Here is a 24171-nt window from a genome sequence, read left to right as displayed (position 1 = left end):
TTTTTTTGTGTAGAATTTCCTTTTTTCCATGCAGAAATTGCAAGTAAATTTCACAAATAATTACAAAGAAACTGCAAGTATCACATTGAAATAAATGTGATTTTTTTTTTTTTTTTATCACACATAAAATGTGTAGAAAGACTGAAATAGTATTTTCTCACAAAGCATCATGTCCTGTCCAGTTTTCAAGATTATATTTAATGTTTTCAAATGACTGCCACAAAATTAGCAAAATATTGTACTATTATACTGTAATATTGTTAATATGCCATATTAAAAAAAAATAATAATAATTAAAATCAAAGCTTATGTTTTAAGATCAAAACAGAATTTGAAAGTGAAACCACACATGAGAGAGCACATATACAGGTCTCTCTCGAGCCGCAACAGAACAGAGAACCGGCAGTTTATGAGAGCTGCTGCTGGCACGCAAGAATCTGTCCCATGGACAGCATAACACACATAAGCACTGCAACACTTACTGTAAGCACTGTCAGTAATGAGGGAGGTTAGTGGCACAACAGATATCATTTTACGCCCTGAACTACAGTATGTCAAAGGTCAGCCCTACCCAAAAGATATAAATATCTGTGACTTCTGAAAACATTGTTTGAGTTCCCTGATCAGCCTGACTTAACAATGTTGACTCCACCAGTACTAGGCCTACAGTAAGTGTTTGGGGTAAGTTTTCGTTTTTTCCAACCAATGGTAGACAGAGTAAGTGTTAGGTAATCTGTTTCCAATTCCATTTGGCATTTATCTTTAAGCATGAGCATTTATACATATCAGACATCATAAAATGAAAATGCACAACATAACTCAGAACATTTGGTCTTAGTAGGATCTGATGAGAAATATTTGTGTTTATATTAAAAACTTTTGGATGCAATTATGTATCTTGGTTTCAACCAATTTAAAAAATAAAAAATGACATTTATATTATCTAGCTCCATATATAAAAAGGTTCATTTATTATATATATTTTTTTAAATCACACTTTAGATTAGGGTCTAATTCTCATTCTAACTACGACTTTTGCTAATTACTTATTAATAGTTGGTAAAGAAGTTGGTAAGTTTAGGTATTGGGTGATTAAGGGATGTAGAATATGGTCATGCAGAATAAGGCATTAATATGTGATTTATAAGTACTAATAAACAGCCAATATCCTAGTAATATGCATGCTAATAAGCAACTTGTTAATAGTGTTAAGTGTTATCTATTTTTCCTCTACAAATAAGTAGTTTTTTATAAAGAATAAGGTTCTAAATTTCATCAGGACTTTTTTGTTCCACATTATGTAGTTCATGTTTTTTAAAGAGCTATTTCTACCTGATCTGACCATTCTTAGGTTATCTGTCAGAACATTTCAGTTCAAAGTTTATCCAAAAGTGGTGCTCTCAGTATCAAGTTTTAAAATATGCTGCATTAGAGCTTGTTAATATTTCATGACTTAACACTGGTGAAACTGACACATTTTAGAGAACATTCCTGAGCTTTTTTTTCCTCTAAGAGATTATCAACCACAACTGCGATGATGGTGAATCATTTGTTCAAACCCTTATAATGGTGGTTAAATGCCAGAGGGAAACTTAGGTCTCAATGAGAAGTGAAATGCAGTGTTGGCTCTTTTTCAAGGTTGAAGAATAAGAACTTTAAAATAAATTGATTTCAGAAAGTGCTGTTTTTTTTTTTCTGATGGGACATGTTGCTCTGAGCTCTCACATTCAATTGGTTGCAGGTCACCAGTTTCATTGAGAGAGTGTGATATTAACCTTTACTGATACACACTAAGAATAAAATGTCAGCAATCTAGACACATACTACACACAGAATAAGCCTTAAAACTGTCATTTTAGAAATTAGTTCCTTATTTTTTGAGACAAAAGAGTTTGATGTACTGTGAAAACATATTGTAACTATAAAAACTCCTACAAGACAATCTATTGAAAATATGCATGTGTAAAATGTCAGAATATCTGATAGAATCTGTGTATAGCACTGCATATTATTCTGAAGTAGGATAAACTTGACAGGAACTTACAACATGTACCTTGAATGTGCAACAATGTGCATTGCTATGGATGGTGTCTGTAAAACGCATAAATGTAAACCTTTATTCTGCTCATTATTTGTACAGTAAAAAACAAAACAAAAAAAAAACACTGTACTGTACTCAATTTTACCCTGGGAATCAAACTCATGACCCATTGCTAGCACCATTCTCTAATGCTTGAGCTTTTTCTCATGGACAGTTATCTGTCTACTAACAAAATAAATGTTATATAATGTATTGACAGTAAAAGACAGTGAGTTCTTGTGTTACAACTGTCTCCATCTACAAGTATAGTTGTAACACTATATACAGTTTTACTCATTTTAAATGCACAAAATTAGACATTAGGCAACATTTCAATACAGAAAAGTATGAGGCGCCATGTAGGATTTAAATCAAACTTCGCTTATCAATACATACATAACACACGTGCATATACCTTCTCGTTATTTCATTTCAAATTGGAAAACAAACTATCAAAAAGGCAGGTTAATTCCGTGTACGCACAAATTACTCCCTTTTACACTGAAATGCCTTCCGTTTGCACTGAAAAGTTCACGCATATCCACATATGAAATCACTCGCATATACATATAGCCTACACAAAGCATGCATCCACGTTTTATGTTTTACTGATGTGTATGCGCACATCGAGTTTATATGTATGTGCGAGTGTTTATAGGTGTATATGCATGGAAGTTTATATGTATGTGCGAGTGTTTATAGGTGTATATGCATGGAAGTTTATATGTATATGCAAGTATTTATAGGTGTATATGCATGGAAGTTTATATGTATATGCGAGTATGTATAGGTGTATATGCATGGAAGTTTATATGTATATGCGAGTATTTATAGGTGTATGCGTGCGTCAAGTTTATATGTATATGCAAGTTATTCACAAGTGTATATGCATTCATGACTAACATAATATGTATTGGTATGGATTTCATATTAGTGTGCACGTGTATTTCATATATGTATTTTGAACATCCAATAGTATACATGTATATGCGAGTAATTTATAGGTGTATGCACGTGTGTTATGTATGTATTGATGAGCGAAGTTTGATTTAAATCCTACGTGGCGCCTCATAGAAAAGACTTTGAAATATTTTCACATTTTATACTTTGACAGTTATAAATGTATTCCATTACAACTCTAGGTCTAGCCTATACCAAAATAATGAAGAAGTGATCCCTTTGTGCAGAACATTTCAGAGTGGATTGTTCTGTGAATCTGTTTTATGAATGCAGTGCAGGCTTCGCATTAGCTGTTATTAAAGCAAGTGCAGTCTGTACAGATCTGTATGTGAACACAACAAAGTGCTCTTGTCAGTTCATTTCACATGTGGAGATGGTGTTTACATCAGGTTTTATAAGCACATCAGCAAAAACAACTTGTTTCATAAGGGTCAGCAAGAGGGTAGACAACAGTCATGAAAAATCTGCTGAGATGGCAGCACTCCAACCGATATGGATGACACTCCAATTTGGAGATTCAACTCTTAAATAATTCTTATAGAGTTTGATGTAAGCATGTTGCTAAGCTAATAACACAGTACAGAAAACACATCACACATTTTAGGTAATATACAAGGTCCAAGATCCCAAGCAAATGTAACACTAATCACCATTATGGTGACTTAAACAAACAATTACAGTACTAAACAATATAATTTCTTACAGTGGCATGATTAAAGACAACTTTATAATGCAAATTTACAGTAAAACAAGAAACGTAAATTACTGTGATGTCATGAAACGTTTGGAAAAAATAAGGTATCCTAAATATACTGCAGAACACTTGTGTCCTTGGTCTCCGAAACCACACTCTTAAATGACGTTTCTCCACCCTGCTTGTTCCAAATGAGGCTGAGAGAAATGATTCAACAAAGCCTGCGACAAGTTCTGGATGTGTCACACGCCTCCTGCACCCACCATAGTGGCTATCTAAGGGAGAATTGATGACTTACCAGATGGCCAAGGACACGGATTTTATTGGCCATTTATCCTCATTTAGACCCCTCACTTATCTAATGTCTTAATTCCCTGAATGTGTGATCATATCCCCTTTGACACTCGTTGAAGCAAACACTTAGAGTCGATCAGTCACAATGACCCTGAAAATGGCTGCAATTAAACTCTGAACATCTCTGGTTTCAAGTAAAAGTTTCCTTGAGCTTTGTTTCCTTCCACCTATTCACATCAAAAAAACATCACAAATCTTAATCGGAACTAGTGGAAAACACAAGATGACAGCATTTCACAAACTGAAATTGCTCTACATGCATAACTTATGTTTTACACACTGTCAGATGATAATAAAAAAATAATTTACTCGCTTGTCAGAAAGCTTTTGTAAATATTTCCGTCATCACATAGGTAAGCCAATTTTTTTTTGCGGTATAAACCTTTAATGAAGCTTCTGAAAAGGCTGTTTTATTTCAGTAGATCTCTACTTGGTTTCAAAGCATTCTGTTAAAAATCCTTATCCTGACAATGTCACCCATTCGTTATATATAGTGGCGCTTATTAGAGACAGAGAGACTATTATGCAGAACATTTTAGCTCTGACATGATTCAATGTACTGTGTAAATGATTAAAAGACCTTTTCAGGGGACAAAAGGGTCCTTTAGTTTTAAATGACTGAATCTAAAACCACTTATTTCAGAAGATTTTGATACGTATGGTTTAATATGCCTCGGAGTGTTCACTGGATTATTTGTTAAAGGAACACGCCAGCTTTTTGGGACTTTAGCTTATTCACGGTATCCCCCAGAGTTAGATAAGTCCATACATACCCTTTTCATCTCCGTGCGTGCCGTAACTCTGTCTGACGCACCCACCGCTAGCCTAGCTTAGCACAAAGACTGGAGGTAAACGGCTCCAACTAGCATACTGCTCCCAATAAGTGACAAAATAACGCCAACTTTGTGTAGTCACAGTGTGTACAAATAACAAGGTCACATGAGACACAGTCATCTTCTAACCATATACATACTGGGAACTATATTCTCAGAAGGCGAAGCACTGCTACTTCTGCGGAGTGATTTGCTCGCAGCACCTGAGAAGCCTCGGGGTGAGGAGCAGAGAGTTCGCTCAGAGTTGGAGTAAATCACTCCGCAGAAGTAGCAGTGCTTCGCCTTCTGAGAATATAGTTCCCAGTATGTATACGGTTAGAAGATGGCTGTGTCTCATTTGACCTTGTTATTTGTACACGCTATGACTATACAAATCACAACATGTAAATAGGAAAATGTTGGCGTTATTTTGTCACTTATTGGGAGCAGTATGCTAGCTGGAGCCGTTTACCTCCAGTCTTTGTGCTAAGCTAGGCTAGCGGTGGGTGCGTCAGACAGAGTTACGGCACGCACTGAGATGAAAAAGGTATGTATGGACTTATCTAACTCTGGGGGATACGGTGAATAAGCTAAGTCCCAAAAAGTCGGCGTGTTCCTTTAAGCGGTATGGGTTTGGAATACAATTTCCGTAATTGCAACAGAATAAATAAATAAGTAAAAATCTTAGCATTGCTTAGAAAGCTTTTTTAATGTAATTGCCCAACTTTATGCCACACATGCATATTTTCATTTCTCTCATGGCCTCTCAAGTTCCTGAGAAGGACATTTAGACAAATGCACCATAAAAACTGCAAATGGCATAGTTTGTAATTACTCAAGAACTTTTGCCACAGCTGAGCTCTCTCTCTCTCTCTCTCTCTCTCTCTCTGGTCTCCACACAACAGATAGTCAGGCGGGTTCGCCTTTAAATGCTTTCAGCCATGAGCGTTTACAGCCCATAAATTCGTTCATTCAGAATGGTCAATTATTCCCCTAGCTTTTTATATCCCACTCAATTGGGGCACAAGATCATAAAGGACTTGGATGGTGGGATGACCATGCTTCTTGAGTGGGAATATGTGTGCCAAGAGAGCATCCTCTGCATCTGCTGACCAGCGTCTCTGCCTCCACACTGATCCAGAAATCACTCTCTGCAGTGGTCTCAGATGGCACACCAATGGACTGCACACATTCTTGAACATTTGATCCATATTGCACAGATGGCTTGACAATGACAATGTCTGAAATCACCAGTTCTAAACTGATTGGCTAGCTTAACCCTTAAACACATACCTCGGGTTTTTAATCAACCCGGGATGTCATTCACTACCCTCATCCTCATTCATTTTTCAAAGTTAGACATCATTAGTGTTCCTCAATCTATTCATTATGAACTATATGACAAGAACAAATATACTAAAATGATTAAAGAATGACTGTTTTCTAATTTGAATTATTTTATTTTATTCTTTTGTAAAAAGTCTATAGGGTCACTGGCGACCCGAGGTATGTAACAGTGTAAGTATATATTTTCTGCGCAACAATAATTGAATATCTGATGACTCAAGTGCAGTTCACCTTTATTCTTTATGGTGGCTGATACACAACAATGAAGTGACGTTTCATTCAATTACCGCAGACATAAAACTAAAGAATACATCAGCAAACTTGAAAAGGCTAAATGATTTACAGCAAGTACTGTACGCAATCAAATATTAGTGTCACTGTCACATGATGGTGGATCTTGTGAAGAGGCTGTCAGCGCTCAAAATATTGATTTTGAAGACTTTGAAAAGAAAAATCAAGAGCATGAGCCAGATAATGAATGTACTGGGGAAATGAGCTCTGATAATGACAGTGATGATAGTAAAAACATCTGCTCAAATTGATCCCGTTGAAGATTATTCAACGATTATTTTATTCTTTTGTAACTGTTATTAAAATATATGGAGAGTTTTATACAATTGCAGCAGTTGGAGATCCATCCGTGGTAGATATAGATCCGGGTCACTAATGAGGCAATGATGATTGGCCAAACATTCATGCATTTAAGGGTTAATCGTGGAATTCATGGGGTCAATTTTTTTTTCTGTAATGACTGATATATGCTATATAATTACTGGTGAAAGCTGTCAAATTTACCAACTGATTTCATATGTAGTGCAAAAATATAATCAATATACACCACTAAAGTTTGGAGTAAGGAATTTTTATTTTATTTTATTATTAATTTATTTATTAAAGCTTCTATTCAGCAAGGATGCATTCAATTAAGCAAATGACATTTATAATGTTACATGACATTTCTATTTCAAATAAAGGCTTTTCTTTCCAACTTTATCAAAGAATCCTGAAAACAATATGAAGCAGCACAACTATATCCAACATTGATAAAAAATAAACACTAAATCAGCATATTAGAATGATTTATTTAGCCATGTCAGCCGATGGACAGATGACTCTACATTATTCATTATTTTTTTTTTATATTTGGTCAGTCAAATTCTGACCTCAAAGTCTTTTTTCAAACATTTCAAGTATTTTTGAGTGTGTTCTGGACAGCTTTTCATTGAGACTGCTTTTCCACACTTAATTTTTTTTTATTGTGTATTTATTGGTATTATACAGTTTTAGTTAAACCCGCCTCTAAATAGCACATAAAAACAAAACAAACTGTGGCTTGTCATGTTGGTAAGACAGTTTATTCCTGTCCAAGTGAGCAGGTCTTGGACAGATTATGTGAACTTTAACTTATGCCTTAAATAAAAAGTCCAAAATTAAATAAGCTGCAGACAGGTCAGGTTCGGTAAATTTACAGATAAAATCTTTAGAAAATTTGTCATCATTAGTTCATTGTTGTTACAGCGAATGATTAGCTTGAGGTTTATGTCACGATCCTCTGTCTAACACAGTTGTGATTGCTGTCTCGTTGAAAAATGATTGAACACATTTGCATGCATAGAGAAAAACGCACAAAAGGAATTTGCTTGCTGATGACATTGGAAAGGAAAAATGCACAATACAACTATAACTGGCAAGCTAAATCGCTTCAGCAGGGGATAAAATAAGTGGCTGATTCATTCTAGGTGTTGCAGTTAGATGCACCACTTGATTGGTGGCTTTTGGTGGTGGGAAGACCTATAAAGAGAGTGTGCATTCAGTTTATGAGGCTGTAATGTCACTGTGACCTCGGCCTCCTTTATCACACGAACTGCGACTGAGAGCTAGGTACCACATGGAGGTTAGCTAAAACACTGCCAGGTGGCCGTTGGAATACAAATGACCACTCACAGCTAAGCCTTAGAGTCAACAAAAACTGGATCGCTGAACTATACATGTTATTCTGTAATATTTTAATCTATTTCTATCCCATTCCTTACTGTAACAAGTGAGCATGTTACCTTAAAGCAGGGTCCTAAACTCATGCCTCTGACATAAAATATACTGTATGTTAGCACTTTATTTCAATTGTCCACTTTAGACAATCTACTAACTATACTTTGCAGTTGCATGTCACCTAACTCTCATTATTAGTAGACTGCTTAATGTCTGCTAAGTCTTTATTTTGATACTTTGCTAACAGGGGTATTAGCCCATATTAGCCCCATTCTATCAACACTGCATTGGCTCCCAATTAAACATTGTATAAATTTTAAAATATTGCTGATTACTTACAAAGCACTAAATGGTTTAGCTCCCCAGTACTTGACGCATTATAGTCCTTCACGTCTATTGCGATCTCAAAATTCTGGCCAGTTGATAATACCTACAATATCAAAATCAACTGCAGGCGGTAGATCCTTCTCCTATTTAGCACCTAAACTTTGGAACAGTCTTCCTAATATTGTCTGGGACTAAAGTGAGACTAAAAATGCATCTCTTTTACCTGGCATTCGTATAGAACATTATACATTTCTATTATTCAAAATCAGTTAAATGATTATTAGGCTGCATAAATTAGGTCAGCCGGAACCGGGGACACTTCCCATAACACCTGATGTACTCGTTACATCATAAGAAGAATGGCATCTACGCTAATGTTAGTCTTTCTGTGTATTCCGAGGTTTACTGAAGTCAGCCAGATCCGGGCCGTATCCAGATCTGATGGTGGACCTGCGCCTGGACCCATCCATGACGCATCCCTGAAGTGCCAGCCTCATCAGCCCTGTGAAGGCCTTATAGACACGACAGCCATCAGCACTGATCCTCAACAAACTCATCTCCATGCCGACATGATGACTCCGACTTCCAACCAGATGGAACTGGATAATATTCTGAATGTTCTGATCCAATCTGACTTCTGACCTGTAATGCTGCCTGAATCATAATCATACACTATTCGCTCGTTGGCCAGAGGAGAACTGGCCCCGACTGAGCCTGGGTTCTCCCAAGGTTTTTTTCTCCATTCTGTCACCTGATGGAGTTTTGGTTCCTTGCCACTGTTGCCTTGGCTTTTGGCTTGCTTAGTTGGGGACATTATATATTCAACAAAATTATTGATCTGCCAGGACGATGATGCAATTTTCTTCTAGAAACAAACTTTGTTGTATTATTTTCATGTTATCACTGTGAAGCTGCTTTGATACAATCTGTATTGTAAAAAGCTCTATATAAATAAAGGTGACTTGACTTGACTTATTCTACTAACCAGAACCCTAACCTAAAAGTCTACTAGTACTCTAATATGAAAGTTAGTTGATATGTAGTTGCAAAGTTACTTTTAGTTAGTATGATGTCTAAAGTGGACGATCAAAGTAAAGGATTCTTGAAGTGCCCCCTGAGATTATAAGTATTTTCATAATTTAACAACACATTTGCATGTTTACCCTTCTTCTATGTTGGGTATTGTTCAAATTACATGCAGGAAAACAAATAAAATATTGGTAACAAATAAAATATTATAACACATTAACTAATGGGACTTTATTGTAAAATGTGACCAAGTGTTTTATCTTTTTGTAAGGGGTTCATATTATTATTATTTTGAGATTATATATATATATATATATATATATATATATATATATATATATATATATATATATATATATATATATATATATAGTGCTGCACGATTTGGTGATTATTTTGGCATCCATTGAAATTATGAACTGCGATTACGCTTTGAACTGTGATATTTTTATTTATTTATATTAACCTTTTAAAATAATGAAAATGTGTCCAAATCACAATTAAAATTTTATTTAGATTCCAGCCACATTTTTTTATTTATTTTAATTTTACATTTTATGATTTAATTAATTATTAGCTTTTCATTAAATCACAACCCCCCTGCATTTGCCTCATAAGCACCAATTGGGAAACACTGCCTTATGCTTTCTGCAGCATAAAATATGTCCATTAGAATTCTGCACTATATTACAAATATTCTGAAGCCATATCGTGCACAGACTGACATTTAAATTGTTATTCGTTAATTGTTATTACCACAGTGTAATCAAGTTTATAAGGTAATATCAAATAATTTCTTTGACTCCAAACCAATTATTTTAATACTTAATTTATAGTAGCTATTAAATGAAATGCTTTTTTAGACTTACATTTTTGCATTCCATTATATTCTGCATTGATCTGATATATTCATATAGAGTTAAGTCCATTAGGCAGAATGATGAATAGGTTTATTTTCAGCATTATTTCAGCATAAAATTGACACCATGGCTGCATATTTATGCGTCCATTTGACCGCTTTATGGCCTGTGCTCACCTCATGTCTCCTATCGCCCTGTCAGATGCCCTGAGGAGAACCGGGCAGGTGGATGCATGAGTCACGAGTCAGTGCTGACAGATGGAGGAGACGCAGAATAATACGGACAGACTAAATAGAATAAAACATAGCGCACAGACAGCCGCATCGCCAGAAAAAATATTAATCTTCAATTCCGCCATTCTTGTTTTTTTCTCTTTGTATAGACCTCTGAAGGAAATCAATCTAACGCTCATTTCATTTTAGATGAATTCTATTTCTAAATGTAGCATGTATAGTCTGCTTCTTCAATGGGCGGCAGGAGACGGCATGATGGGATTTGAGAGGCTATCTGAAAGGCGTGGACAGGATCCTAGAACTCGCGTCTTGCACCATCAATTTTTACTATCCAGCATATTATGACAGTGGGCCCAGAGGATCTATTAACAAAATGTACAGATGAGTGCCAGCTGCACTGGATCCAGATACAGGATATGAGCCTGTAAACGTTAAGAGAGTTACTTAAAACAGCATTATACAAGACATCATCTATATTATATGGCAGAATTTGTTTAAACTTGGACTTGCTGGTTTTATAAGAATATATGACTACCATAAAAACGTTTTGTTTTGATAGATGTCAAATGTGCCAGCTATTACTTTTGTGTAAATATTATTAATGTGACATACTGGGTAATAAAAATAAACAATGCATGCATGACTTTGGCATTGCAGGAAGTAAATGCATACTGTAAGTGCACTTGGCTTGCCCTGCACCATTTGTGTTAAGGACAAGACTGCTACCTTATAAGCCAGCTTTATGAGGAGAGGTGTGCTATTTATTTTCTGTGTGATCAGACTAACTATAAAATGGGTGATCAAGATCTCAAAGACTGAAACTGAAAGAGGGACACAAGCCAAATCAAGGGACCAGGATATCAATGACTACGTTTACAAGCTGTCAAATATTCGGGTTATGGTTGGGTTAAGGTCACTATTTGGGTTTCTGAAACATTCGGAATAACCCGTTTACATGCGTGAGCAGAGAGAGTTACTCCTGTATGGAATTTGTAATCAATTGGCAATATCCCGATGTAAACGGCGACGCACGGTTAGCGTAATATCCCGGTTTTGAACGGGTTATTGGCTGCATGTAAACATAGTCGTAGTAACTATCCCTCTAGCAAACACCCAGAACACCTCAGCAACCACCTAGCAATGTCCTGTCAGCCACCCAGAACACCTGGACAAATACACCAATTTCTGCTCCGGTTACGGTGCTTTCTAGAAAAAAAATAAGGCACACTGTGTCAAAATTGCATTGTAAAAAAAAAAAACATAAGTCGCATCTGTGTATAATTCAAATGTTATTACATTCAGATATAATGTAAAATATTGGTAAATAAACTAAAATATAAACACTAATAACATTTATTTTAGTTCCCCTCACTCCACAGCAATTACTTTAAATTTGATGGTATTCAGAACAGAACGGGAATTTAAAATACACATAAATAACATATATTATAAACAAGTGTTTAACTAAGCAAATTAATTTAGCGAAACTGAAACCAGCTTGTGGTAAACGTGTTACACAAGCCCAAACTTGGGCTCATGTACATCTCTCATTCAGCACAAATGTTTTGCGTGTTTGCCATTAATTGCATTATATAAGTTGCTTTGGAAAATACAGAACTCATAAATATGGGGTGATCTTCATCTACAAGGATAACAGCTGAAGACCTCCAGAAAACTATACACACTGTGAAAGTGTTTGTTTACTGTACAGTATGTGTACTATCAGAAAAACTTTGAACAAGAATAGTGTTCATAAAACATGGAAACCGCTGCTGCCAATAAATCAATCATTAAATAAATTTAATGAAAAAGTCTAATATTTGTTCAAGACCACCTGGATATTCCACATATGGGGACACTTGGCATGTTTTGGCAAAAATCCACAATGCTTTGTTTAGAGGAAAAGAAACACTGAACACTAACACCAAAACCTCTTCCCAGATGTAAAGCATGGTTGAAGGAGCATCACTGTTTAGCACTGCTTTACTGCCTCAGGGCCTGAACACTGAAATCATTGAAGCAACAATGAATTCAAATACAGGAGAATGTAAGGACAGCAGTTCATGAATTCAAGCTTTAGAAAGGTTGGGATGCTTAAGACAATGATCGAATCAACAAAAGAACGGTTGACAGAAAAATAATGTGCGTTGTCCTGAGTCCTGACCTTTATCCAGTTGAGATGCTGTGGCATAACCTAAAGAGGGCTGTGCTATCAAGACAACCCAGAAATATTGTTACACTGAAATTGATTTATGGTAAGGGACGGTCCAAAATTGGACAAAAGTCTTATAAGCAGCTATAGAAAACACTGGAGATGAATGAGGAGGGGCATCCTCTAAAATAGGTTCTTTATACAATTCTGTTACAAACTAAGCCTTGTTTATCTTGCCTAAAAAGACCTGACCATTCAGCTTTGTACTCATATTTTTTGCTAAACAAATTGGCTGAGAATGTATTTATATATTAATGTTTTGATGAGCGTAGAGCGCTGGCGCTTGTAACGCCAAGGTCAAGGGTTCAATTCCCAGGGAAAGCAAGCACTGATAAGAATGTAAAATGTGTACCTTGAAATGCAATCTAAGTCGCTTTGGATAAAAGCGTCTGCCAAATGCATAAATGTCAGTCTCAACCAAATGCAAAATAACAAACATGCCAGCCAACCCATGAAACACCTGGTTATTCCAGAATGTAACTACCAACCTCAGGTGTTATAAAATGCCCTTTTGTTTTTATCTTATTCACAGCCTTCTCCCCGCCAGACAAAAGCCGGCAGTCTCCTGGCACACATACATGACAGCTGTGCCAGGGGCTTGTTTTGGCAGAGAACCACAGCAAAACAAGAGAGAGTATTAGTCCTGGTGTCATGGCAGTGGAGTGGGGGATCAATCTCAATTTTGGAGTGCTGGGAGTTCTGGGTCATCGCAGTGCTCAGCCAAGCCCCCCTCTGACTCACTTTTAATGGGTGCAATAAACACCAGCATGCAACAGATGCTGTGGAAAAATTGCAATCTATCAGTTCGCCAGTAGTGGTGCGGGTCATTCACCTTCATCAAAGTCTGCCTGCTTGAAAATATAGAGCTCAGCTGAGACGACGTGTCTGAGTCTCCCACCGGTCCTATTTGAATTAATTTGCAAATTTCTGCAGCCAGGAGGAGATTGGAGCTTTGCACACCCCATTACAGTTAGAGCCATGTTGTGTTCAGCTATCTGGGTCAAATCAAAATGATTTCAGCGTGAAGATTGAGGTGATTTTTTTTGAGCAGCGGGGAGACTGGAAGCGGTGTCATCGTTGTGACATCAGAGCACCACTGTTCATTTGTGAACTCAAGACCGAGCGGCTGCTTTGCTTCACAGATTAGATCAAAGCTGGCAATGTCAGGCTCCATAAACCAACATTCAAGACGTGTGTACCCTCGGGAGGCTTTCTTTTTGTAAATATTGGACGGTGTGATGTTACTAATACACGCATTTTGAATGCGTGAATGTGATGACAAAGAAGAACTGCTGTTTTACTCAGACCCTAAAAATCTAGACCACCCCACCGTCTAAATCATGTCGATGGATGGCGGACGTTGTCAGCTTCCCGGCGCCAAACATCAATCAAGGAAAGCACAGCCAGTGGAGGGACACTAATTACCCAGGCGTAAGGGCTCAAGCTACAGCCACTCCAGCCTCAATCTCCACACGTCAATCACCCTGAATTGGACACGAGAGGGAATGAGATTTGAGGGCTATGGCGGAAGAGTAGAAGTGTTGCATAAATAGACGTTTGCGACAGCTCTTGGCAACAGCACAGCTAAATTATGGCAGACATTCTGACCTTTGACATAAACTGTGGTTGTTGAGAGACTTTCGTTGTTCTTTGAGCCATATGGGATAACGGTCAAGGCCTCTTCACGCCTCTTTTCCGCCTCTTGCTGATCTGAACAAGGCCCCAAAGAGTTGTATTGAAGCTCTCAAAGGTGATATGTGAATTTAGAAACAAATGTGCTAACAGGTTTTTAACAATTCTCCAGCACTTGCTTATCATATTTTATTACAATAATATTAAAAATGTTCTACTTAGTATGTTATACAGTATTTAGGAAATGTTGCTTCTATAAGCTAACATATTTCAGAGAGAAAGAGTACATTTAATGAGAACAAATATATGGCAGGGCTTGATCATAAAAAGTCGGCATTATCTACTGCACAGGAAAGGAGTCACATTGATTAATAGGAGTTGATGTTGAAAAAAATAGAAGGGCTGGATGGCATCAGCCCAAAATTAAAGTCCAACAATCATTCAAACAGCTTGTCCACTGTTGTAGGAATGGTGAAGCGTTTCAGGACGAAAAGAGGGAAACATCCTGGATGAATAGCCAGTCTCTCACAGACATACATGTATTAAGAACCTAAAAATTCTCCTGACCTTGGGCCCTATATCATAAAGTCATCTAGGTTTCAGTTTAGTTTGTGCCAATCCTGGGTTTTAGGCTGTGAAATAAAGGTCACTACATAGTAAAATATATTTTAAAGACAAATATTATATATTATATTATATATATTATATATTATATATATTTTATTTATTATAATTATTTGGTAACACTTTACAATAAGGACTTATTTGTTAACATTAGCATTAGCTAACATGAACCAGAGTACCCAGAAGAAAAAACACACCAACATGGGGCGAACATGCACCCCACACGGAAAGGCCAACTGAGCCGGGACTCGAACTGAGTATCTTCTTAGTGGAAAGTGACAGTTGTCATGATTCCTCTGTGTTCAATATTAATGGACTTTTATTTTGATATTTGTTTGTCTTACTGTGCCTGTTTTAATTTCCTGTGCATTTAATTCCTGTTTCCATTGCTGTCTTGTTAGGCTGCGTTTAACTCCACTTTAGACATACACTCACAAAGTTCCCCAAGCACTACCCCTCAGGGAAATCCCCACAGCCATTTTGAAGTGTGTTCAACTTCGTCAAGTGGACAAGGGAAGTTTATTTATACAGAACCCCCAGTACTATTGATCAACGCGACAGGGCGCTGATTGGTTAGATGGTTATAGTAACAATTATAGTTAGAATCCCTGAACCCCTGTGCATTCATATAGTTTTTAGTGTTGTGTATTCTAGGCTTAAAGTATATATGGTCAGTTGTTAATCTTGTAATTTTCCTGACACAACATTTTATTCTGTAGAATGGGGTTTGGATTTAAACATTTGTTCTTTGTTTATTTTACACACCTATAATGTTCTTAATAATATTAAATTATATATAATTTATTCAACCACTATACTTCTTTCCTTCATGACTGACATCTACACAACTTTAAATATGATCATATACTGCAGCGCAAGGAAATCGTTTATTGTAAATGGCACTTTGGAACATTCTCAACAGTGATGCACTTAACCAAGATATAAAAGCATTGAATGTCTCTTAACGGTAGATTCTGAATACTTGAGCCTGACAGATTTTCTGAGCTATATCTTTAAAACATCCTTTTAGTTGTGGCTTGTTACATCATTTGTAATCCTTACAGCGTGACGTTTACTGCAAGTTCAAGACCAGCAGTCAAAAGCTATGAGAGCGTGTTGGGAATGAGAAACAGACTTTTATGCACACTGACAGCCAACTGCCTGCATGCATCACATCCTAGAAGGGGCTGCCTTTGTTTCTGACCGCAGAGTTCAGGAAGCTGTATGATACTGATGCCAGGCGACTTACCTGAAGTTGATACAGGATCCTCAGGGAAAGTTAGCTCTTCCTCCGCTATCCAAGAAAAGTTCCAGTATTTGGGGGCGGCGGTCGGATTTCCTGAGTTTGTGGATAAGGCCCGTTCTGCAAACAAAAGTAGAATTTTCCGTCAAGGGCCTTTGCAAATATACTGCAGTGCCAGAATATGACTGAACAACTTAAGCTCTATGTGATACAGGCTTTTTTCTCAACTTTGGAATATCGTAGACCAGGTTTAGCTCCAACCTTGATTAAACTGGCCTGCCAGTACCTATCAAGCAGAGATGGTCTTATTATTGGGACATACAAGGGTATGTGGCTCTACCATTGGAGAAAGCATAAAGGCTAACTTGGATCACGTGTGCCTTGATAACCAATCACACTGCAGCCTTGACGTCATTGAATTTTGTTCATAGTTGTGCGACAGTCAATCACTGTTTGAGGATACCATAGAAATGCATGAGACGTGTCGTAAACTGAATCATACCTGTCGCGCAATTGTCCGTGACTTCTCTTATGAAACAGAATAGATCAATCCAAAGCAAAGGTTTATCAGCAAATAGTTTCAAGATTATGTTGATTAATTTAATGAGAAGTTATTTCCTCACAAAAGCAGTTTATTCAGCGTAGTGAAGCCTCTCCACCGTTGACATCCATTAAAAAAATGGCCTCTTGTCTCCTTCCCTGTGTACCGCAGTGTTCGTAGGCATTATACTTTTTTTAGGCTAAGGTTGCAGGCTTGTCTTCAGGTGGCATTGCTTTCAGGTAATGATGAAGACCTTGAGTAGCTTGTTCAGGTGTGTTTGATTAGGGTTGGAGCAAACCTCTGCATGAAACTGGACCTTGAGGGCCATGCTTGTCATGATTTAAATTATGCTTCTAATGTTGCACTGCAGTTAATGTACATAATGTTCGCTTACAAAAAATGTTCTGCCTTTTACAAAATGATCTACCTTAATTAGTTTTACTTTAGTTGTTTGCTTATTCTAATCATCCTTCATTACACACACCTGCAAAGATTTTGCTGACACAGATCATTTGTTTATAGAACACTGCTTGTCTAAGCTAATTTAGGGATCAAGAACCACTGTAGGTTTCTTTACCATATTATTTATATAAGCACATTTAGGGTACATTTACACAACAAAAAATTATTTTTTATATTATAATTTCCTTTACGTTTTTCCTTTACATTTTTCGTGTACAGACGACAACATTGACAAAACGATCCCCGTTCACACGGATCCATGAAAACAAATAAAAATGCTGTATTACACAAGCCAGGCCAGTAGTTGGCGATGTCAGTTTGTAAAGAAACTGATAACTGACTGTTTTTGCACTCAGTCTGAGTGTTGCCTGACAGTCACTCCGACTCAAAATAAACAATATCCCGGAGTATATGTTACTCTAGTAACTCCGACAGTTAATGGATGGACATGATGAGCAGCTGACACAGAGCATGCGTTTACCACCGAACATACAGTCAGGTACAGCCACGGTCGCTTTGGCCAGATGGTGTTTATAGCATAGGGGTCGGGACGCTTCAGATTCTAGAGAGCATTTTATTGGACAGAAGATGTGATGAGAGGCTGTTTTGGAACACACCAGCTTATTCATAACATTAAGGCTAACATATTCATCCTAAGAGCTAAAAAACTTGCTGTTTTCAGGGGGCCTTTAAACACTTTCTAAACTTTATGAACGTTTGTATTTCTATATATCTCCATCTGGACCAGGCATCACAGTCCAAAAAGTAAAATGGACAGATTTCTTTGATTGTGCTATGACCCTGATTATTCTCTCTACCTTCCGAACCAGGCTAATTAATTAGAAGATAAATTAGAGAGGGAGTACAGGGAGTCTGTTTTGGACTATAAAACTGCTGGCTGGTTAAGATCTGTCACAGGTCATTGTAGGCTTTGTGGAATGTAACAAACAGTGTGCTTCAGCCAGTACTTTATAGGCCGGTCGCACATATACTCTTAATCATTCCAAATGACCATTAAGAGAGAATCAATAGTAAACAGAAAACAACTTTCATGAGTAGTTATTCAAATGCAAAAGAGTTCAGTGCATGAGACCGTCAGCGTATTCCACTGACTTTCATTGGGAAACATAGACTACAGCCCAGAACCCTGAATGTTAGTGATTGTTTCCAAACAGGTTTCCCAAACACTCAAGACCCCTCTCAGTCTGTTCACAGCAACGAGTCAACTGGCTCTTCACTCTGTAAATTTGTCATTATACTCAATATGGCATTGTGAACTCTTTAGTTGCTACCACCTCTTGCAGATCAATCCGTAAACAAATTTACAGTACATCAATAAATAATGGTTGCCATTTATTTAACAGTATGTGCACTAATGTGTACTTGCCTAAGAAAGTACTGGGTAATATAAGGTAACCACATGGGTTAAGGTTAGGTTTAGGGGTAGGTTCAGGGTTTGCACCTTTTACCCAGTTATTGTAATTACTATAATAAGTATAGTTTGTACATGGGGAACAGGACTGTCAAATAAAATGATACCGGGTTCATTCTCAAAGCTTTTATAAAGCCACCATGTTGAGCATTTCTTATTTGTGTTGTATTCTTCAAACACCTTATTTAAAGTGCACCAGTCCTGCCTGTGGTCAAAAAGATGCTTTCCATTCATTATGTAACTTCCCATGGCTGGTTACCCCTCCATCTTTGTGAACTCATGAGCTCTCCATCATTTGATCAATGAGGCTTAGGTTTAACTCTGCACCCGCTCTCACCCCTCGTCATCCACGAGTGCTCCAATCTCAGGCCTGCTTGGCCACAACACTCTTTCTTTCTGAATAAACAAACAACACACGCTTGATAAGAAGCACAACCGGGTGAAGTAAAAAGACATGTTTGATAGGACATGATGTAGTGCTGTTCTCGTGGGTTTTGTTTTTGGTTTGCAGTGCGGTGATCCTGAAATAAATTCAATTACCCATAGAGGGCCATCGGGGGAGTTGCACAAGATCCTCCTAAATATCATTCCACACAGGACAAGGAGATATGACAGGGTGGTTAAGAGGTCTTTAAAAAAGTACTAGGCAACTTCAATCTATAAACTTAAGCAATAGTTTGCCCAAAAATTAAAGTCCATTATTAGTCATGTCATTCTTCTGACCCCCTATTGTTTTCATGTAAAAAAGAATGAGATGTAAGTAAACATTTCCAAGCTGCTCTGTTACGTACAACAAAAGTGGATGATGCTTTAAACTTCAAACTTTCTACTAAAAGCATCATAACGGTATAACAAAAGCAGTTAATTTAACTTTTGACTAAGGCTATATAACCAACCAATCAATAAAATGTTGAAACAATTAAAGAAAACTATTTATATATGAATTGTTGACCTGCTCATGCATCATGGACTGACTTGTAGGACGTCCAAGACACTGAGCCTATTTAATGAATCAGGCCGCACATTGATTGATAATACCACTTTGATTGATTCTTGTATCTTTCAATCTGAGCAATAGTTGTGTTCTTATTGCTCTAAAAAGGAACTGCAGATAATTTCCCATCAGGCATGAAACAAATTCAAATTCAGTACAAATATCAAAAGTTGATTCGATTTTCTTGACTTCCCTAGTAAGTTTATTATTCACATTAACAACCTCGTTTACATCTATGGTAAAGTAGTAAAATAAAGGCTTAACCTCTTAAAAACAAAATAGGAAATGTTGATATCTTCAGACGTTATCATTTTCATATATATATATATATATATATATATATATATATATATATATATATATATATATATATATATATATATATACACCCCCTCCCCCCTAAAAAGAGAGCCCATCCTTTAATCTTACTGTTTTGAATGAGTGCTTGAGTGAAGCTGTAGTATTTCACACATAATCTCAGATTCTGAACTGCTATGTTAATCACACCTTCTTGTCCTTCAGACATGACTGTCACGATGAAGGAGAGAGGTGAAAAATAGGGGAAAATAGAGGGAAATTAGAGTAGAGCCTTTGAATTCGGAATGAGTTCATGCAAACCCCCATGACCCACTTTTTTCCCCCGCCCATCATTCCTATAGCAGCAGCATAGATATTACAGCAGCTGTCTCCGTTTGTATTAATTAGCATTGGATGTGGATACATACATTAAGGCTATTATAAATTGATTACCCGTCCACTCCTGGCGGGTCATTAAATTCCCGTCAAAGCCTGAGACTAAAGTAAGGGAGGGAAAGAAAGAAAGAAGAAAAAGAAAAATGTCAGAGGCTGAATTAAACTCTGATGCTGCCACAGAGGAGCATTGATTTCTTTCAGGAGCTTGACGGGACTTCCTCAGCATTCTGCACACGTCACATTCAGAGTCACCTAACCTCTACGTGTGCACCTGATTACAGACATGCACTCCTTCATTCCAGTCAGACCTATCAACGGGGTTATGGATCACTGGAGTCGGAGAATTGAGAGCCGGTCCTTATCAATTCACTTCCTATGATCAATGCATTGCTTCAAGTGTTCCCATATGAACAGGCTAAGCTACAGGAAATCCAATTAAACGAGCTTAATTACCAAGCTAATCTCAATGGTAATAACATGAACACATACAGTGGCTTTATGTAAAAGGTTACAAAACCGTTTGGAAGAGACAACCTAAAGCTAAGCTTGTCGCATTTTATGTTTTAAGTCTCTGAAATAAGGTCCCAGATCACTGCTAATACACTAGCTAACTGCACACTTGTGAGACACTATGATTAACTGCAAAAAACACAAAAGGGCCACAGAAGGAACGGACAATGCAGATATTCTGAGAGTCAGTTCAATTTAATAAACCACAAAGCATTACTTTAAGACCGTGCTATTGTAGATACTGTAACTAAAAATAAAACCATAGTAAAACATTTCCGTTTTGCTAAATGCAAGTAAAATTGGCTTTGGGGAGTAAATAAAAGGCCAGTTGAATTGCAGCCTCAGACGGAAAACAGCTTAAGTGTCTGATGAATATTGCACTCTAAACTGGAGGACACTTTCTCAGTTCTGTACAATCTGATTGGTTGGCTTCACACAAATGATGGGATTAAGGCCTGAAATCTTTACAGGATACTCATAAACATTATTTAATTAATTAATTTATTTATTTATTTATTCATTTATTCATATTTATTTATTCTATTGTAGACAATGATCCCTAAGCACAAACAATACTTACATAATCAGATGCTATATAATGTAAGCTTTATACCTCTGTTTTACTACAAAGTTGGCATGTTTTTTTCAGAAATCTGACCGGCATTTTTATTTTTATTTTTTGCTGTTTAGGTTCAGTTTGACCCCATCAAAAGCACATTGTCCTATAATACAGTTAAAGAATGCTGGCAGCAGTGTATCAGTACACAAGCCAGAAAATTGTGATGAAAAATAATTTCATTTATTTATTTTAAAATACTGTACATATGGGGTCACTGAGACAGCAAACAGGTTACATGCAACACTTTTCATTAAGAAATTTAAGAAAAGTCATGAAGTATCAACCTGATTCTTCGATGTGAAATATGTTTGTAGAGATATTAAAATCACCTTACGGTTGGTCTCCCAGCCACCAAACAGAACACGAGAGTTATTTCTTGTGTTTCAGTTTCTAGGAATTAAATTGTGTCAGTAACCTGACATTGTTTGATTATTTTTTTATAATGATTAATATATAATGTTTTAATTTTTTATTAATGAATAATAATAATTTTAACCTTCTGCTATGCTTCAAGTTGGTCACAAATGTCAACTTCCTTAATGTAGGACAGTATGGTCAACTTAACCCATCATTAAATGTGGTCTAGTTGCGATCACTGTCACAGGCTTCTGGGGCCTCATTTATAAAATGTTGTATAGAAACTGTCCTACAATACGATCATTTCTCAAATGTGCACAAGCACTGCATACACCTGAAATTTATAAATCACAAATGATCTTGAAATTGTGCACGGCTGAATGGTTTCCGATCTCCGCTTTTTAAATGCCACCTAATTAATGTCATTAACATATAACAGAGCATCAGTCAACGTCCAAATCCTTCACTTGAGAATGGCGAGCGGCAAGAATTGCTTTGATTTCCAAATACCTGCACTAATCCGACTCTCTGGTATAAGGAATGGTGTATGCGTATGCACAATCTACGTTTAAATCTGTGCGTATGCATGTTTTATAAATAAGACCCCTGATCTACCAAAACAAAGACCCTTGGTCTACCTATGAAGAGGGAAACGGTACCGTCTATGTTTTCTCTCTCAATCCAATCAACCATCTATCCATCCAAGACACAAAACAGTATTCACACTACAATATGCCTGCAGTCTTTGGAAGCCTAGCCAGGGAAATCTACACTAAGCTGGTTGAGGTGTGGGAATGATTTATGTGTGACAGCGATGTTATTGCTTTCTGTGATAGTAATAGTGCTTGAAGACTTTTTGACAGCAGCAACAAATTCAAAGGCTGGCCTTGAACCTTTGAACTCATGAGCCAAGATTTCCAATATTTTATGCTGTGAATCCCAGAAGGTTCTTCCATAATCAACACAGGCTCATTGAAAAAACGTGCCTGTGGCGCCATTTCTGCAAAATTATATTACTTGTATGTTTCGCAACAGTTTCCAGTGAGTAGTGCTAAAAGTGCATTCAGTTTTATCGTGAATCTAGCAAAGTTTTATTACACTAGCTTTTGTACGTATCACGGCAGTCCTGAAATGAAATGTTCGGTGAGTGCCACAAATAGTTTAATACTTTTTGAAAGTATTGAGTTTGAAAGTAATGTTCCTCCTACACTAAACCTAACCGACAGAGTTAACAAATGCGTACATGTGATAAAAATACATTTGCTGTGGTAACCATGCTACTTTACCTTGCTTCTACAAATCGTTGAATCTCTTGTATCATGACTTGTGTTTCACAGGACTCCACATCACAAGTGCAACGGTGTATCAGGTGAGCTACGAGCACATTTACTGTATCTGGAGCTGGTCATGTGATGTAAACCTGAAACCATAGCCTGTTAGTTTACAAAACATGCACTGTTGTAAAACTGCCACAGCGCACAAATATGGTATGTGGTATACAGTAATGTAGTCTGCAAAAATAATGCATTTGGGTATAAAACAAGGAGGCTTATTTAATTGATCATTTAATCAATGATCATTTTGACATTTACAAGAAAACGTGTCATAAATGATGACTCCGAATTCATGCGACTAATACAGTTGTCCCCACAAGAAACAATATTTTTTTGCGAATCAAACAAAAGTTGACAACACGACCAATTAACCCACAGAAAAATCTGTTGTTAACTTGTGTTTTCTCCACAAATTGTTCTATTGCACCCCCATAGTAAAATGAAGCAATGATATTGACCCACATTTGAGATTCGATTTAGCTGGAAAGCTTTTTAATGCAAACGATCGCGTAAATTGTCCAAAATGGCTGTTCCGCAAGCAGCCGTTCATCACCATTGCCTCTGACGTTGAGGAAGTCATTGAAGGCATGGACACACCATTGATCAGCAAAGCTAATGAGGCAAAATCATTCACAAAGTGAAGTGGTTTAGATTTTGTGCAAATAAGCTAAGCATGGCCATCAATTCATTTTCAGAACATCTGTCCTAATGTTCCACTCCAGTAGTCTACCCAACAGGCATTAGAGCGGTGAAGATCAAAAACATCTACCTCATCATTCAGATACTCAATAGGTCTGACAGCTTAATGACTCCACAGTGTAGATAATCTCTGG

At 37.0% G+C, this 24171-nt stretch overlaps 1 protein-coding gene across 1 annotated transcript in view; it reads right to left on the bottom strand.

The window, feature by feature from the left end:
- The window catches only part of alk (ALK receptor tyrosine kinase), a 404771-nt gene that overhangs the window by 237099 nt on the left and 143501 nt on the right, over positions 1-24171 (bottom strand). The window contains exon 3 of the mRNA XM_084096568.1: positions 16403-16516. Within this exon, the coding sequence (XP_083952694.1) occupies positions 16403-16516 (114 nt within the window). The remainder of the gene's footprint in view (positions 1-16402; positions 16517-24171) is intronic.

The sequence above is a fragment of the Abramis brama genome, assembly GCF_963993115.1.
Source record: "Abramis brama genome assembly, chromosome: 21".
NCBI lineage: Eukaryota > Metazoa > Chordata > Actinopteri > Cypriniformes > Leuciscidae > Abramis > Abramis brama.
This window is presented reverse-complemented; position numbering and strand designations above follow the sequence as displayed.